At 40.3% G+C, this 18669-nt stretch overlaps 2 protein-coding genes and 2 long non-coding RNA genes across 5 annotated transcripts in view; 2 read left to right on the forward strand and 2 right to left on the reverse strand.

Annotated features, from left to right (window-relative positions):
- Window positions 1–3098: 3098 nt before the first annotated feature.
- Window positions 3099–9749, reverse strand: LOC113570483 (uncharacterized). The gene is made up of 3 exons (XR_014124573.1): window positions 8837–9749; window positions 8723–8754; window positions 3099–4291 (listed from the first exon to the last, which is right to left on the reverse strand). It is a non-coding gene; the product is annotated as an uncharacterized LOC113570483 (long non-coding RNA).
- Window positions 7907–11887, forward strand: c7h1orf210 (chromosome 7 C1orf210 homolog). Of its 2 annotated transcripts, none has more exons than XM_026998897.3 (5): window positions 7907–8062; window positions 9763–9877; window positions 10330–10795; window positions 10913–11014; window positions 11262–11887. In XM_026998897.3, exons 2-5 carry the CDS (start codon window positions 9776–9778, stop codon window positions 11624–11626), a joined length of 1035 nt encoding a protein of 344 aa, XP_026854698.2. In that variant the 5' UTR covers window positions 7907–8062; window positions 9763–9775; the 3' UTR covers window positions 11627–11887. The 2 variants fall into 2 exon arrangements, with proteins under 2 accessions (XP_026854698.2, XP_026854699.2); XM_026998898.3 differs by lacking the exon at window positions 7907–8062 and adding an exon at window positions 8402–8555.
- LOC113570482 (uncharacterized) lies at window positions 11016–12123 on the reverse strand. Its single transcript, XR_003409897.3, has 2 exons — window positions 11883–12123; window positions 11016–11577 (listed from the first exon to the last, which is right to left on the reverse strand). It is a non-coding gene; the product is annotated as an uncharacterized LOC113570482 (long non-coding RNA).
- Window positions 12124–12166: 43 nt separating this feature from the next.
- ap1m3 (adaptor related protein complex 1 subunit mu 3) overlaps window positions 12167–18669 on the forward strand; it is a 13049-nt gene continuing 6546 nt past the window's right edge. Inside the window, exons 1-5 of the mRNA XM_026998896.3 lie at window positions 12167–12346; window positions 14430–14586; window positions 14742–14809; window positions 15114–15244; window positions 16652–16799. Coding sequence (XP_026854697.1) covers window positions 12305–12346; window positions 14430–14586; window positions 14742–14809; window positions 15114–15244; window positions 16652–16799 — 546 coding nt within the window. The 5' untranslated portion in view covers window positions 12167–12304. The remainder of the gene's footprint in view (window positions 12347–14429; window positions 14587–14741; window positions 14810–15113; window positions 15245–16651; window positions 16800–18669) is intronic.

Raw genomic sequence — 18669 nt, forward strand, 5'->3', positions numbered from 1 at the left:
TTGATTAGGAGCAACAATAGCTTAGCGGTGAAACAGTAAATCACCTACACTCACAGGGAGAGGCTGCTGAGCGCCAAAGCACGTAAAGCGTATAAATCGGCCTGTCCTCTGTTGCAACACTCACTACGTAGTTCCAAACTGCCCCTGGAAGCAACATCAACACAAGAACTGTGTGTCATCTTCATGACATGGGTTTTAATGGCAGAGCAGCTGCACACAAGTCTAAGATCACTGTGCTCAATACTAAATGCTAGCTGGAGTGTAAAACATGCCGCCACTGGCATCTGGAGCAGTGGAAACATGTTTTCTTGAGTTATGAATCACACTTTACTATCTTGCAGTCTAATGAACAAATGTGGGTTTCACAGATGCTAGGAGAACACTACCTAACACTATTAAAGTTGGGTGTAGGAGGGCAAATGGTTGGAAGCTGTTTTCAGGGTTTGAAAACTAGACCCCTTGGTTCCAGTGCAATGTTAGTGTTCTAGTGTATAAATACATTTTAGGCAATTATATGCTTCCAACTTTGTGGCAGCAGGTTGGGGAAAGCACTTTCCTGTTCCATGCTAGTGTGCCTGTGCACAAAGCGAGGTCCATAAAGACATGGTTTGATGAGTTTGGTGTGGAGGAAATGTAGTGGCCTGCACAGAGCTCTGACCTAAATCCCGTTGAACACCTTTGGGATGAATTGGAACAATGATTGCAAAACAGGCATTCACACCCAACATAAGCACCTAATCTTTTGCTCTTTTGACTGAAGAGGCACGAATTCCTACAGAAATACCTCAAAATCTTGTGGAAAGACTTCCCTGAAGATTTGGGGTAGATAAACTCAATATTAATGCTCTTGGTGTTTGAATGGGATATTCAACAACCTCATTAAGGGTATATGTGTGTGATGGTCAGGTATCTAGATTATTTTAGTAATATAATGTGTGTGTGTGTGTGTGTGTGTGTGTGTGTGTATGTGTGTGTGTGTGTGTGTGTGTGTGTGTGTGTGTGTGTGTGTGTGTATAGCAAATGTTGTTAGCAATCTGTGCCCATATGCAAAATCCATAATGCCGACACAGCACTACACATGTATACAGAGCATTGTGTCTTCTGATTTGTTTTTTTCCCCAAATAACCCAGACATCCAGGCACACTAATAATCTTACACTAACACCAGATGGACTTTGGTGTTTCAATAAATCTTGCACATGAAAATACTGTACAGTAGAAATAAGTGGTGGAGTATTGCAGGGTTGTGGTCCTCTGAGTCAGGAAAGGAGAACAATCTGAACCTGAATGTTGTGTCTGAATACTCAGTCATCTCTTTGTTCACTGCGAGAGGGGGAAAGGCACAAATTGCATATTTTCACACTGCTCTGCCCCACTCCAGTGCACACTTTGCTAATTTGTACATGTGGATTAAGTGATTTTGTTTTCTTTATATTTCCTGATAACCTCAGATAATCAAGGTCGAGTCAGAATGACAATGGTTGGGTTTTCCTGTTTTGTACTGAGTTCAAGATAAAGGGCCAAACACTGATTATTTGGCCATGATTTATATACAATGCCTGTATAAGATTTTTCTATTTTGATATATTGTGGTAATATTTAATTCATGTGATATTTTAGGAATTCCAACTCAAATACACATGAGTCATCAAAATACTAAATCTTTGTTGGAGTAAGCACAGGAAATTGTTTGCAGCTTATCTGTGTAGCTGCTGTCAGTGTAGAGATCTGAGGAGTGGTATTGGATTTTCTTAGTATCCTTTTGTTTGCAAGGCTGGCTTCTGAATATGGGACCAGTGAAGATGATGCAAACACAATAGCAAATCACCTTCTGGATTCATTCCCGTGCCCTGTATGCATATCCACAAAATTATACATCAAAACATAAAAGCAAAACAATCTACCGTGTGTAATACTGTACAGCTTTTTCATTCTGATCATAAAATAAATCTTCTTAGTAATTATCACCAACAGACTGGCCAGTTTGGTCATCCAGGTGTTTGTGAAGGTCCAGCACTGTTTTGAAAGCCTTTCATGCCATCTTGTGACCTTATCACCCTTTGACCATGGACAGACTAGATTGTAGCTATGGCTAGACTGTGTGTAGGATACACAGTGTTCGGGAGCGGCAGCCATAAGGGGAGGTACTGAATGCTGTGTTGATACACTCTGTGTCTGAGTGGGAGTTATAGTAATGGAAAAGAGGCTGGGTGGAGACTTGGCCTCCATACCTTTCCTCAGACTGCTGTTCAATATCCACCAGGCTTTTGTTGTCTTGCTGCATTATGTCTCCTATTTGTTCTGAAGATGATGATGGCGGCTGATTATTTTCTCTTGCTGAAGACTTGTTACATGTGTCTACATAGTGAGACTATGAGACAGAGTACATGATCTGAATCAAGAAAAAAAGCTCTTTTTTTGTGTTGCACTTATTACAGTAATTCATTTTTTATTGTTGTTTTTATGTATTTATTGTATTCTAAAGTTTGGCTAGTGAGTTGTTTGTCCTGAGGAGTAAAAAACACTGTCCCCTTTAAATATATAATTTTATATTCAGTTTTATATTCAGTTTATTACAGGTGTCATGCTGGGAAGCTAACTTGTTACAATGCACTTTACCAAAATGTCTCAAATAGTCCTAAGAAAAATTAAATCCAGGTGTTAAACATGGCATACTCAGAAAAATGTGTGTTTTGATGGGTTACAATAGCTGTGCGACTGTGTGAGAGAAAGTGTATATTAAATTCCCATTTCCACCCATTGTAATGAGAGCTGGCAGGTTTCCACACGCACCCACATTACTCCTGCACTGCTTGCAGTGTGAGAAAGGGAGAGTTAGTATACCAGGGCCAGTCTCTAGGTCTAGCATCCCTGCTGAGGAAGCACAGCGTGGGATCCCAGGGGCTGTGGGTGCCATAACAGGCTGCTGGGTCTGCTGCAGGAAATCCCCAAGTGATAAGAGAGGCATGTTAGATCAGCCCTGAAAAACTAATCTTATAATGTCTCCCAAGAAGGTAAGACCATGTGCGTGCATGACGTGGTAAATGGAGGGCCTGAAATGGCAATTGGTGAAACCTCATACAAGTCTGCCAGCACTGTAGGTTTCCCACTGGAACAATTCTGTCAACTTGCTCTGGATCTGGTGCTGATGGTTTATCCACACACATGTCCATGGAATAATAAACACAAAGGCTGAGGGGAAGAGAAGATTTTACTTAGTTTTCACTTAGTCGGCTAAATGCAGAGTGACAGAGGTGGATCTCTGACAGAAAAGCCATAGACATAAAAGCTCTAGCAAAATCATAGTGAGAAATCTTCTGAAGAGAGACACAGAGACCAAGAGAGCAAAAGGGCTAAAGGTGTGAAAAGCATCATGTTAACAAGATGTCACACAGTGTCACTCATATATCTGCTTCATACAAACTTCAGACTGTGCAATTTACAACTTATGTATGTGTATAAGACTGCTGAGTCTTATGACAAATCTTCAAGACACCAGTCCTATAGAATTTGCACGATTAAACGAAAAATGCATCATTACCTGAGCTTTCTTTAAAACAAACTTAGGCTAACGGGTTTCTAAGAGGGATTGACTAGCATTAGTTTTGGTGGGACATGCACCACATAGAATGACGATGTTATTAATCACAGACCTATTAAGTAAAGGAGGCAAGAATGCATCTTATCATTCATCCTGTTTCCTCTGCTGTAGATCCTATTGAATACCCACCCCACATTCCCTCAGCACAGTGGCATTCATTTCAGTGCAATCCCTAGCACACTGAATTAGAGAAATCTATACAGTGCTGACATGATAACAAGTGCATTCTTTTTGTGCAGTAGAAAAAAAAAATTCAAAAACGGTTCAGACTGAGTTTGCTGGTAGGACTCAAGTTTCCTGTTATGTCTCTGATTAGTGAAAATTGAAAATGACAACAGCCACTTATAGCATGGAGTTTGACAACCTGTTCAGGGAGCTCAAACCCACTCCGGGATAAGGTCTGGGCATTATAATACTGACTTTTGCTTTTTTTTTTTTTTGCTTTTACAGCACCTCATAGGTGTCAAAAAAACAAAAAAAACAAAGGCCCAGCTTGGTTTGTTGGCTTAGGGTGTGGCAGTGGTGATCGGGTGGAAGTCCTTGATCCAGGCCTGGCTGGGCATCTCTGCATGAGCCCGGCAGTCTGCCAGGACTGTAGTGGCTTCCACCTCTATAAGATTAAATATTGGGGGCTTGATGGAGCTTTCTGGGAGGACCAACCTTCATATGAGTCCAGACAGCTTGGAGAGACTGGGGAGAGATAACCAGATAACCATGAAGAATGTCTCTGTTTATGCATTTAGACAGATATTACTGGATGATGTAGAGAGTTTGATCTATGCTATAAAAATCTTGGTGATCCTGAGTCAAAAGCAAAAATGTGGTTCTAAATGTCACAGATGTGTGTGCCACCATTCAAATGGAAACTGCGGGCTAATTTCACGAGCCTGCATGAAGTGCACATGACATGTCTGACCTAGTTTCCTCAATCAATACCACCCAGAGTCCTGTTTATCAGTAGAAAATGGGAAACAGTCCGTAAGTATTCATTCCAACATGGCTAACATACTGTAGTGATTTTAGTAATGGCAGCCATTAACTGTCTGTGTGTATCACATACAACCCAACTGAGAGTCATTTTTCATTGTAATTAAGATGCTTCTCCTTTTAGGCATCCATTAAACTAAGGAACCCTATCACAAGGTGGTAAAGGTAATATACTTGGTAAAGGTAATATACTTGTAATATACTTTGATCAGTGATCAGTTTTTAAATTAGTTTACATGTTGCACTACACAAGAATAACAACCCAAACCTTTAAAATCTTTCCTTTTAACTGTGACAGGCATACCAGACTGTGACAATCACCATTATAGTAACACCTTTACGATGCTTGTAAACAAATGAGAAGTTGACATACATGCTGTACGCCAAAAATACCCTTGAACCTTGAACCTCTCTTCCTGTTTCCTGTGTCCACGTGCTGACCATCCTGTCTAATCACCACTGTTTGGATGCAGACACCTACACAACAGCTCCTCTTCATTTTTGCTAATAATATGTCCAAACCCAATGGAGCACGTGGCATTGATGTATTCCAAAAAAGATGTGAAATATTGATTCATCTGAACATAGTACAAGTTTCCACTGTTTGAAGGTCCTTCCCAAATGCCTCTGAGTCCAGGGAAATTGATGGCACTTCACCATCCCAATATTTTGATATATTTTGCAGGATATGGAATAAAGCTGACCAGATAAAACATGAAATATCTTGTGTTCATACCATCTGCAATGACAAAGCAAATTTATTCTCCATGCTATTGCAACTTTTTCTTATTCAGGGTTGTATTATAGGCCATTATGTTAAATGTGTAGATCTGTTCCTTTTCTCTTTCAGAGGTTATCAGGTATAAGCCTTGGTTTCTTTCCCTGTTTATCTACCAAGCTAAGCCTCGGCAGGAACACAACAGTCCATTTGCACTCCTTTTCACTACAGTCAGAGAGGATTTATCCTGCCAAAATTCCTCAGGAACCGTGAGACCACAGCCAGAAGACACTATTAGCATCCAGGGGCATGCTTGGGAAGGGGAGAAAGGAGAGAGAAGACCAGGGGAAAATATGCAGCTGAGGCAAGCAAGAGCAGAGTAGCAGACGTCTGATAAAATTGGAAATGAGGTACAGGATTGATAAAGGAAAGACATGAGTTGTACTGTTAGAATCACCTACATACACATATGCAAATACATAAACAGAGGATAGAGTAGATGCTTGAGTAAGTGAGAGATTGAAAGGCAGAGAGAGCTGAGGCACGGCAGAGGGTGCCATGGAGGCTCTGGGGCAGGAAGCAGTGCTGCTGGAGCCGATATGTAAGCAGGAAGCAGGCCGAGCAGGAATCAAACAGCAGGCAGGCAGCAACAGGAAGAGCCGCTGGCCTCCTGTCTGCTGAGTGTTTGGTCAGTCCACCACCCTGTTCCCATGAGCCCCAGGGGAACACAGCTGGAGCAGTTGGAGACGTGCACACACTGGGGCAAAATTGAACCCCAAACAGGGGAAGAGAATGTAGACACCAGAAAGCAAAATTAGGATTTTGATGGTATTGAAATTTTTGCACAACACTGATGAAGCAGATGCATCCAAATGGGGTATTATTATTAGTGTGACTAATGTGGCATAAAAAACCATTTGCCTTTGATGCCCTTCATGTGAACACATTCCCAGAATTTGTGGATTTTGTAAGTCAGCTATATTTAGTTTGGGAGATTTAGAAATTTTTGTGTGAAAGCAACAAGATTGCTTCACTCAGTTTCTTCCTTTTATATGATTAATCTCTCATTTGCATAAACTCAAAGGGCCTTATATTATTCATCTAGTACTTTTTACTGCCTTTAACATTATCCCTTGCAAACTGTGAGTATGTCTTATATACACATTTTATAATAATCTATACATAATTAATTTAGACACATTATATGGCACTAGTTACCTATTAAAAGAAAATTGATGAACTCTGCCTTTGCTTTGTACCTCTTGCGTTTGAACACAATCTCACTCTCTTTGTCAAAGCTTGCATGTTCACAGCAAGGTCGAGGAAAACACACAGCTGATAAAATCACTGATTAACATACCACTTGGATAAATCACTTCTCTTTTACAGAGTGAACAGGCTTGACGGTTCCCACTACAAAAGGAAATGAACACTTTTTATACACTTGAAGGAAGCCAAAGCACAATAATAGCTTAAAAATGCAGTCCACCTAAACAAGCCGAACCAAGTACGAAAGTAGCATGGGAACAGAGCGAAGGAACATCTACAAGTATGAATATTACAGGCAAACCATCTGCTCGTGTGTTTGTGTGTGTGTGTCTTCCATATGATGTTTGTGTGTATGTGTATGTGTGTACAGTATGACAAGGAAAGCTAGTGACAGATGTTGTCACACTAAGCACAGTAACAGCAGTTTGGATGCCAAACATTAATTCCTTGACCAGTTCATCTCGGTCTTTTCTAAGACAAATGGTTCATTGTTGCAGTACTTGTGTTGTTTTTTCCCTTTAAAGAGAGTGAAGCCACTGCAGCTGTCACAGTGGCGCTCCCTGCTCCTCTCTCTTTCCTATCATCACGACCTTTTTCCCTTTCTCACACACACTCCAGGGCTTTCCTTTTACTCTCTCCTATGCACACCACGATGGCGCCAAAAGATCAAGAGCCATACATGTACTCTCGTACAGGCACGCACGCACACACACACACACACACACACACACACACACACACACACACACACACACACACGCACACACACACACACACACACACAGTATACATACAAATACAAAGGTGCTTGCACGGATGCATACACTCCTGCAAGAAGTGTGCAGGAAATGACTCTATTGTTGTCAGGGTTCCGTCTCCTTATCCTTAGTCAGTCAAGGTAAACCAATCAAATCCAAACATCACAGCAGAGAGGCTATTTATGTACAGTTACATACTCTTTTCAAAATCCCCAGATATGCAAGAAAATCCTTTAACAGTAGTCGTTTTTATGTACATGGCTCTCTGCTTCCTTAAGTGGGATGTGAAACTGACTAAAAAATTATCTTCTGAGACTTTGAGAGGGCAAAGAAAAAAGAGGTTTGAACTAATTAACTTACTTGGTAAATAACTTGGTCAATGACTTACCTGTGTAATGAAACTATTATACTTAGATCTTATGTTTAAAAAAGTAAAGTGAATCCAGGTTGCAGAGATTTAGCTCATATTGTGGGGTTAAATGCAGTGTAGATTCAGTCTTAATTTTTGTGGTTGTTGGTTATTGAGTTACTCATTAACTTATGTCTCAGGTGACATGTTACAAGCACACCTCAGCTCACATCACCAACCTTTGCATAACATGCCTCCATTTGATATTTTCTTCCTCTGGAAACATACATGATGAGCCTGTCTAAATGCTAGAATGTTGTGAATGAAGACATAAGCTCTGAGTCTGTCATATTTAGAACAACTGGAGGAGCAAAGCTCAGGTAGGGCAGCCATTTTGGAGTTTCAGTATATATACAACCTCTGTTTGTTATTCCACATCAGTATTTACAGCTAACTACAGCAGGCTTCACCCAAAACTGCTATGTTAGTTTTCTACATTATTTACTGTACATGTTCATAAAAATGCAGAATGATTATAGCAGTATAGCTTTGAGGAATCACTTAGGTGGTAACCTACTCAAATGTGGTGTTCACATGGATACAAAAGGATGTCACCATAGGTCTGTTTCTATACTAATATCAACTGTTGCGTGTTAACTATAAACACAAGCTCAGCTAGTCTCTCATGTTTCTTTACCTTATCGTTTTAAGCACATGACTAACGCTAGGTAGGTAGGGCTGGACTAGACTGGTCTCCGACTGTTTGCCTTCAAACTTATGGGATCCACATTAACTTAGTCTCTTGGGTTTATGGACAAGATTGAATGTATTTTCTAACGATATAGGCTGTGTACAGAAAGGCTGTGGTGAAAGGTAAGACACAAAGTGTTCCGTCACCTAGACTGTTACTTTAAAGTAAACTACAAATCCGTAACTGATTAGAAGTATGTTGCAAACTTAGCAAGGAGGTGGCAATTTTTGCCACTTTTCAGAACATGACCCTAAAATTCCAACAGCTGTTGAACAGATCATAGTCTCACCTGCTTTAAAAAGTGACGTTGACCATGTAAACCTGAAACACAATGTAAATGGCATTGAGTTAGTGTGGAATCAGGAAGACGGGAGTGAGTGTGGGGGAAGGGTGATTTACTTACGACGGTGCTGTTGAACAGGTCAAATGAAGGACTTGTTCTGTGAGCTCCGGGTCTCGGAGTTGAGGTGTGGGGAAGACACACCTCAGGCTGCTCCTGTGGAGAAAGCAATCAGTGATGGCGCACACAAATTAGTGAAGGGATAATGTAAAAGAAGCACACCTAGGGTACCCAGGACCTGTCAAACAGGCACCCTGCCTGTCCCTGTTCTTCCTTCCTTATTTGCCTTATTAGAGCATTGCTGTCATGCACATATTGTGTTATGAGACCCAATTGTTTTCTTTCTCACATATAAACCAACGTGTAAACACCTGTGCACACATAAACACAACACACACAAGCAAGCACATCTGGTGGTGTTTTGGACCCAGAGCACTTGTTGTGCAGAGGGTATCTTGAGAAAGGAAGAGATAAAAGGGAGCTCCTGACGAGTGTTTACACCCAACATACTGAAACGAACAGCTAGAGAAGCAGAGAGAGGAAGGCCTCTCATAATATGGCAGACGTCTTTGTAAACAATGACTCCTCCGCCAACAGTGACAAAGACAATAAACACACTACTGTAAAGGCTGTATACACATCCACACACTCAAAGCATCTGTCATTTGTAGTTCATGACAACTACATTTATGTCTTCAAATGTCTTTTGATAGTTTTATGCCTTGCCTTTATTTAAAATACTGCACAGTGCATATCATACATCCTTAGGCATGCAGTTATTATGGGGTTTGTTACGATTGCTCCCAAAAGAGCTGGTATTAAGAGAAGTGAGATGGTACAGTAATTACCATACAGATAACTCTCAGCGAACGAATTGATTTATATCTAATCAATCCTAATTTTAACCATTTTATTCATCACATAAAACAGGTCCTGAAATGTATCGCTCTAATCATTATTAATAATCTCATATTTCTCTTTGTCTTCAGGAAACATTGGAGGATGTCCCTTGTAGCTCACGCTCTATGCGTGCTAATTCTCTGCACCTCAGGTTTCTGCCACACACTCCTAATTGTGGGTCCTTGTGATGTCAACAGAGAGAAGGTGAGTGAGAAACACCCTGGTGCCTGTTTATCCTGAGCCACAGAAAGCATCCCTGCTTCGGGGATCCTGTTTGTAGGTATTCATTTCCTATTTTTCATGACAGGCTTTTGACTTTGCTATGTTAGTGGTTATAGACTATACAACCTAGGAAACATAAACCTTCACTAATTAAGACACTAACTATCTGGTACCTCAATTATTATTTATAAGAAAGTCTAACAAGCCTACAGCTTTAAAAACATGTAATAATGGATTGATTATTTTCAAAGTTTATGTATAATTAAGTATTTGTTTTCAAACATATCAGTCACATTTTTTAAACTGGTTGTATAAAAATGGTTCTATTAAACCTTTAATTACAACATACGAACTTTCTTAGATTCTGTAGATGTTTTGAATTTTTGAGACACAAACTTATAACAATTTTGTGCCACATCATTTTTCTTTGTCAGGTTACATTTGACTGTAGCAGACGAAATATCACATCAGTACCACAACATATATGGGCAAATGTGACCAAGCTGGACCTCTCGGACAATCACTTAAATCTATCTTATCCTAAAATCTTTAAGAAGCTGCAACATTTTGACCACTTGATCACACTCAACCTATCAGGAAATTATCTCCCCCTACTGGTGAAGCAGCATTACCGCCTTCCATCTCTAGAAATATTGGATCTCAGTGGATGCAAGTTGGCTGCAGTACAGGCTGGTGCTCTGCTGAGCTTTCCCAGATTACAAACACTTTTACTGGGAAACAACCATTTGCAAACCCCTGTGTCTGCTATACTCGGAGACCATAGGTGGATTCAGATTGTAGAAGTCAGCAGTAATCTTCCAGTAAAAACCAGATCCAGAAAGCCAGAACAAACTGCAAACAGAGTTGATGAGCAGATGGCCCAGGGGATCCAACTTGGTGGTGTGTATATTTTTCATTTGTTTGTTTTGTGTTTGTGCTACATATGCTTTATGAAGTCATTTTTAAAAATGAAAACTGAATGTTACCCTCCCACCCCCGTGCCTTCTCTTGAAACAGGACATACTCTTAACCTGATCAACCAAAGTCCCTTCCATCGTAAACTTCTAACAGACACCTCGGTGGACAACACTGGAACAAATAGGACCAACAAAACACTTGGTTATATTTTATTTATTTATTTGTTTACTTATTGTGTTTCATTTATTACTTAATTTTTACATCCAGTTAAAGTCATGAAGTCTGACAAAATTGACAAAATCTGTTAGACAAATATGCTACTTTTGTAATAGATCGAAATCATTTTATATGCCAATTTTCTTGTGTGCTCTGAGAAAGACCATTGAATAACCTACTCGCTCTTTCTTTAACCATTTCTCTCCAACCAATGTTCCAACCCTCCACGTAGGCACAGATGTTTCTCCGAAAAGTTCTTCACACGACTGGCGATACCTCGTAGGGGCTTTGGTAACTGCCCTCGGCGTCTCCATCCTCATTGCCGTGGCGGCAAAATGTAAGATTGTATGCCGGTATCTAGCCAGCTACAGACACTCGAGGTTAAACGAAACGGACGAAACAAGTCAGTGCGACCCTGCAAGCTTCGAGGTCGGATTCTCAAGCCAGGCACACGATGGTGAAATAATAGAAGACGATGATGACGGGTTCATTGAAGACAACTACATACAGGCAAGTGACAGGGAAAGAGCGGCAAGAGAGACAGAAAACTGGGAAGATGAAGGGGAGGAAGAAGAGATGGAGTTCACCATCAGTTAGTCACGTAAAGCAACCCTCTCAGGCTGAGCAACCACGAGAGCGGCTAACCTATACAGTTCTTACAAGGATGGTACCGAGAGTTCTTATAAACCAAGTTTATTTACATCATTTTAAAAAAAGAAAACTGTTTTAATAAGTGGTTTTCTCCATATTTATGCCACGTATTGTATCTCGGATGTTCACCCTATGAATAATAAATTATATTACAGCCTATACAATGATTTGACTTTTTTCAAAAAATTAAAGTCTCGTTTACCCAAATGTTCGGCCCCGCTGCGTCTGTTGTCCAGGTCATGCACCAAAACACCTAGATCATTGAAAACTGTTCCAAAACATTACAAATCGTACATAATTGCAACCGAAAGTGTCAATGCTCTAGGCGTTGAAAAATGACACATTCGTCACATGGGTGTGTTCTGGATTAGGCGAAATGCACGAAGCTCTCAAATGTATTTAACGAGCGAATCCGCGGTTGGAAAAGGTTTAAATATAAAGTTATGGTGACAGTATCGCACAGCCCGCCCAGCGGACAACCTCTACCAAAAGTAGCAAAACTGGTTCGACGCCTCAAGACCCGGAAGAGCGCAGCTCAAGGGATGGAAATATCACTTCTTTTCTTCTTCTGCAAGCACTTGATTAAACCGTAAACTGTGAGCTATTTTTGATTAAGCGACCGGGATGGCAACGTCCGCTATCTTTCTCCTGGACCTGAAAGGCAAGGTAAGGTATTTTGAGTTATAGCCTAAGACCAACAGAGTTGCACCTGTCGGCAGGGATGGGCCAGTAATGGACAAAATTGTCCGACTGGACAATAATGCGCACATGTAGGCTGCATTTTATAAATATTGCCAGGTAGGTATCCCGTTGTGTACCACTACGCTATGAAGATTAACAAGAGAAGCGGTTGTCAAAAGTGGCACCAAAATACTAAGTTGATATGTGCTTTAAAAGAAAACCGGACAACTTCATAAACGCACGAGTGAGGTACAGTAGAATTTACTGGACTAAACTCGTCAGGAAACAGGTGCACTGTCACCTATCACCCAAACTCGTTTGTTTTGTGCTAGATGTAAATTTAATAACCTGGAAGTCATGTGAGTGAAACCAATGGTTGAGGTTAACTACATGGGTACAGCCTCACACTAAGAGCGTTCACTTGTTACTCAAATATCTTATTTGAATAACAAGACAAATATTTTGTCATTTTTATCTGATCATTTTACTCCAATTTAATCTGACACAATCATTAATAGTCATCATTTGAAAGTCTGTGTCTCACTTTAGTGCTCTTTTAATTAGAGGTAACATTCTGTGAGTAGTGTGTGTGTGTGTGTGTGTGGGGGGGGGGGTGTCTGAGAGAGGGAGGATCAGAGAGAAAGAGAGAGAGAGGAGAGACAGACAGACAGACAGACTGTCTGACCGAATAAGGCCAAGAATTCAGGCAGCCAGAATAGATTACCCTCTGATATGCCTGGGACCCCTGGTAGTGCTGATGAAAGCTTTTCTCTTTCTGCCCTAGAGCAATCCAATATCTTTTACCTTAAGGCATCCCCACTCAGTCCACATTATATTAACAGACACTCTTTGATTCTCTAAGCACCTGTCTCCCTTATATCCAACAGGCTGCTTTATAAGTCAGGTTCAATGGGCTTTCAGTCTGTCTCCCTTCAGCGGTTTGTTACTAGTTTTGCCTTCAAATGAATGTCTGTGATCTCATTAAGAAAGGTCATACAAGAAGCTGATATTGATTACATTTCTAGTATGGCCTATAATTGCAATGACTGAAATCAAACTTTATGTTTAAAGTAAAAAAAAAAAAAAGGTATCCAAGAAATTAAACATTTACGACCTGGCTTTATGTATCTGCAGGTAAAATGAAGTCAACTGTCATGTGGATTTTAGTTGCAACCTTACATTTTTATCATCATTGTACACCATTTTGTTGACACCTTTATCCAAAGCAACTTACAACTATGAGCAAGGGTTAAGGGCCTTGGTTAGGGGGACCAACAGTGGCAGTGCTTGAACCAGCTTGAACCAACCTTCCAATTACAAGTCAAGTACCTTAAGCACTGAGCTACCACTGCCACACATCATGCTATACTACTTAATTTCCTGTTGAAGCTGTATGTTGACAGGTGTTTCAAGCCGTGGTATTTCCTGTAGTTGTTTTATGAGAGGTGTTTTGCTTTTTCTTTAATGCAAGTTTAATAAGTTAATAATTTGTATATGTATCAACAACCAATGATGCTGTGCTTGAATATTATTTTTATTTTTTATTTTTCATTAAATTTTCATTGTCACAGTTTCAAACCTAATTCATACAATTTTATATTTCTCATGTCATTACATAAACTGAGCTTTGTTTAGAATGGCATGATCATATATTTTATTCCTTTAATTTGATATCAAAGTGACAAACAAAAGTTTCGAGTGTCTAAATCCCTCATTTGTAACATCTGCACCATTTTAAATCAGTTCATTCACTAGGTTTGAGCAATAAATATGCTATTCAGTACAGTCTACATAAACAACATTAGCAATGCACTTTCAGTTCCTGTTTTGTTTTTAATCTTATTACAGACCTCTTATTTTAGAAAGCAATGAAGTATATTCATAAGTCAAAATGTTTTATAATATAATAATATATATTTATGTATTATTGCTCCCAAAAGTCAGTGAATATTTGAGCTGCTCACTCATTCTGACTCAACATTCTTATGAAATATGGAGTTTTTCTGAAGATTATCTATGGGTATATTTTTAAGTCAGTGTATTATAGAATTTTCCATCACCAACCCAGGTCCTTATATACCGGAATTACATGGGTGACATTGACATGGGTGAGATCGACCACTTTATGCCCATCATGATGAAGAGTGAGGAAGAGGCAGAACTATTGCCCGTGGTGACCCATGGCTCCACCCATTTCCTTTACATTAAACACAGCAACCTCTACTGTATCCTCCACTGGCCTGCATTTTTCTACTCTTTTTTCCATCTACTGATCTGTCTGTCTTCTTTTAAAATTCAGTGGCTAATGTACACAATGTTTTCGTAATACCTCTGCAAATTTTCAGGACAAACCAACAAATCCCTAACAATTGTTATTCAGTGGTAGCAATGACCAAGAAGAATACGAATGCAGCCTTGGTGTATTCCTTCTTGTATAAGATAGTGGAGGTAAGTATGCTTCTCACACACCCAGCCTGGCTGGCATGCTCTCTAAACAATATTCACCCATGTGCTGCTGTGTTTATATCATTGGGAGAATTCTGGGTAGATACATTTTGGTTGAGAAATCAACAGTTAGGCAGTGACTTCTCATTGCTTCTTACTGCCACACAATGAATGCAAGCAACAAGAAAATGTGCAACGTTTCTTACTTCCTCTGTTCCTCTAATTTCATTTGAACTATCATGCATTGCCTGATAAGAATGTTCGGATGAGTCAATGTGAGCCCTTGTGCCTTGTTCATATGTCCCAGGTTTTCGAAGAGTATTTTAAAAGCCTGGAGGAGGAAAGCATACGAGACAACTTTGTGACTGTGTATGAGCTAATGGATGAAGTCATGGATTATGGTTTGCCTCAGACCACGGACAGTAAGATCTTGTTGGAGTGAGTACTGGCTGGGTCACTATACCTCATTCAGACAGGCATCATTCTCTGTTCACCACTCACAGAACCACATTCACTGGCTCTCTGTGCGCTTGTCATGCTCCGAGTTGGATTTACAAACAGAGGGTCATTTTATTTTGCCTTAGATACAGACACATTTAGGCAAGTGAGATATTTTTGTTTCCAGTGGTCATAGAAATGCACATGTAGTTGCTTTGGCAAAAGGCAAAAGGCAAAAAAAAAAAAGGCTAACACATAGGATTAATTTTATGAACCACACGCAACAAGATAACAAAGCCCGTTATATTGTCATATGTATCCACATTAAGAAATCATTTTGCAAGATTTTTTAAATGTTCTGTGGCTTTGGTCAGCAGTCAAGAACAGTTGGAAAGCGCCTTTCTACTTTTTTCTACTGTTATCAATGCTCATTAGGTCCATTTTGCAGACTTTGCAAATTTCAGTTTACAATAGGATTTTTGGCTAACCGGGTGCAAATTCTCATTGACATAAGTACAATGCCCTGTCAGCTAGACCCACTTGAGGTCTGAACACAAGCACACAGGCACACACGCACACACACATACACACACACACTCACACTTACAGGACAATCATCACACACATAACACAACACACAACCCATCATAATGGTGTTTAGATTCAGGCATTTTCAATCCTATTCATCGTATTCATCACTATACACTCTCTTACACAAATTATCTCACACACAAACACACATATGCAAATGATCATTAGCATTTACATATTTACAGAATTCCAAGTGGTATTACTACTACTACTACTACTACTACTAATATTATTATTATTATTATATTAATAATAACCATAATAATCATATGTAACACTTTTGATTCTAGAATCTCAGTGGACTATATATATGCATCATAATCATATAGGTGATGGAAACAGACTAAAATGGCTTCAGTTGTTTGTCTGCATATGTGTCTCCATGGATATGTCACTCCCAAGAGCCTCTAGCAGCTCTTACAACACGCTCGAGATCTCTGTTTACGCAGTCACATATCTTGCTATTGCTCTTGAACAGTTTGTGCAGAACTAACTTGCTCTGTCTTGGAACTAAAGATACGTCTCGCTCTTGTCCTTGGAGTTATTTACTTGCCCTTAAAACTTTTCTTGGTGCTTAAAATCATACACATTATTTCAGTAGAAGTAGAGTGATGCACATGTCCTTGGCTTGATCCTAATGTATAACAGATGACTAGCAGTGAGAATGGGTTTAGAGAAAGTTCTTATTTTTACTAACCAAATTATGTGCCTTAGGACACACATCATATCTTAAGTGTGATTTCAGTTCCTTAATTAAGTTTGTTTTTTTGCTCTTGTTAACTGGCAACTTTTGGTTGTTGTTTACTTCGATGCAAGGTATATCACTCAGCAAGGACATAAACTAGAAGTGGGTGCGCCACGTCCCCCTACAACAGTTACCAATGCTGTGTCCTGGAGGTCAGAGGGCATCAAATACAGGAAGAATGAAGTGTTCATGGATGTCATTGAGTCTGTCAACCTACTGGTGGGTTCACCCATATCATTCATTGTATTTTTATACTCCATTTAAATTTTATTTGCCATTTGGTGCATTTTCTAAATATGTAGTCAATCTCATTTTTAAAAAATGGGATTTATTCTCATCCAAATAAAGTTTGGAAATTCAAAGTTCTGTCTCTTGTTATTGAAATGTCTGACCAAAGTAAATAATCTTCACTTTCTTCTATTTGTGGATCTCAAATTCCCACTCCTCTGGTTTTTCTGCATTCCTGCCATTTCCCTCTCCCGCACCTTGCCTCTGGAGGAAGCCTTTCTCTCTCACAGCATTTTGATCTTGCTCCTGAACTGCAGCTCTGATGTGCATCTCCTCCCAGTCTTACTGCTCTGACTCTGGGTTCAAGACAGGGAGGAGACCTACTGTGGCACTCTGCAGCTCTCTGATTAACTGCATGCCTACCTTAGTGGTTGCTAATGAGCTGGTAAACTTCACTATGCAGTGTTCCCGCTATCACTGTATTTTTGATTTTTGAAAAAAACTTCTGATCGCCATGGCTAATCTGACTAGTGGCTTGTTTTCTGCCCTTCTCTTGGAATGCTTGAGGCTGTATAACATCAACAGAACTATAAGAGACTTCAGCAAGAACTCAATGAGGCTGTGGAAGACAATCCTAGAGACCGATTTCAGGCCAATAACATGAGTCAGCATCAAGTGCGGGATTTACCAAGGAGATGCCCTGTCCTCACTGCTGTTCTGCATAGGCTGGAACCCCCTCAGTGAAATCATCACCAAGAGTGGTTAAAGATACCGGTAACCTGCTCTTGTGTGCTGGGTTGTCTCAGGGGCATCTTTGCACAGCCTGCATCTGGGGTCCTACCTGGTGTGGTAGATCCCAGCCTCTACTGATCTGATATTCAGAGCTTGGTCTTGTGCTGCCATGATTAGTGCTGCTGTTCTGTCTTACAGTCCAATAAAGACAAGGAAATCCTCACAATGCACAGAGGGTTTCATCCCAAATCCAGAACCCTGAGACTGTACACTAAGTGGAAGGAGGGGGCTGAGATCTAGTGAGCATCAGAGCTATTATCCAGGATGAAACAACAGGTCCAGGAGTACACCAGGAAGATGGCTGCAAATGATGAACTGCTTAGTGAGTACCTCATGACAGCAGAAACCCAAGGAGGTTGGGAATGAGGAGGAGTAAAAACCATCATGGGAGGATAAACCCCTGCATGGTATGTACCTTCAGCAAAAAGTGGAACACTGAATTGAAGGACAGCACAGAGGCACTAATCATGGCAGCACAGGAACAAGCTCTGAATACAAGATCAATACAGGCTGGGCTCTACCATACCAGACCCCAGATGCTAGCTGTGCAAAGATGCACCTGAGACAATCCAGCACATAAGAGCAGGGTGCAAGGTGCTAGCAGGCAGAGCATATATGGACTGCTCCATTATAAACAAGTGTCTGGCATAGTATACAGAAACATCTGTGTTGAATACAGGCTGGAAGTTCCAAGGTGAAAGTGTAAAACACCCCTGAAGGTGGTGGAGAATGACCATGCTAAGATCTTATGAGACTTCCAGATACAGACAGACAAAATTTGAATTGCTAACCAACCGGACATAATAGTGAGCGGTAAACAGCAGAAGAGGGCCATAGTGATAGATTTAACAATTCCAAGTGATAGCAACATCAGGAACTAGGAACACAAGAAGCTCGAGAAATACCAAGGGCTGAGAGAAGAGCTGGAAAAGATATGGAAAGTGAAAGCAATAGAGGATCCTATAGTAATTGGAGCACTAGGGGCTGTGACTGGGATAATGGCTCCAGCAGATCCCAGCAACAACATCCGAGATCTCTCTCCAGAAGAGTGCAGTACGGGAACAGCTAA

The sequence above is a fragment of the Electrophorus electricus genome, chromosome 7 (assembly GCF_041902795.1).
Source record: "Electrophorus electricus isolate QZ-2024a chromosome 7, ASM4190279v1, whole genome shotgun sequence".
Lineage (NCBI taxonomy): Eukaryota > Metazoa > Chordata > Actinopteri > Gymnotiformes > Gymnotidae > Electrophorus > Electrophorus electricus.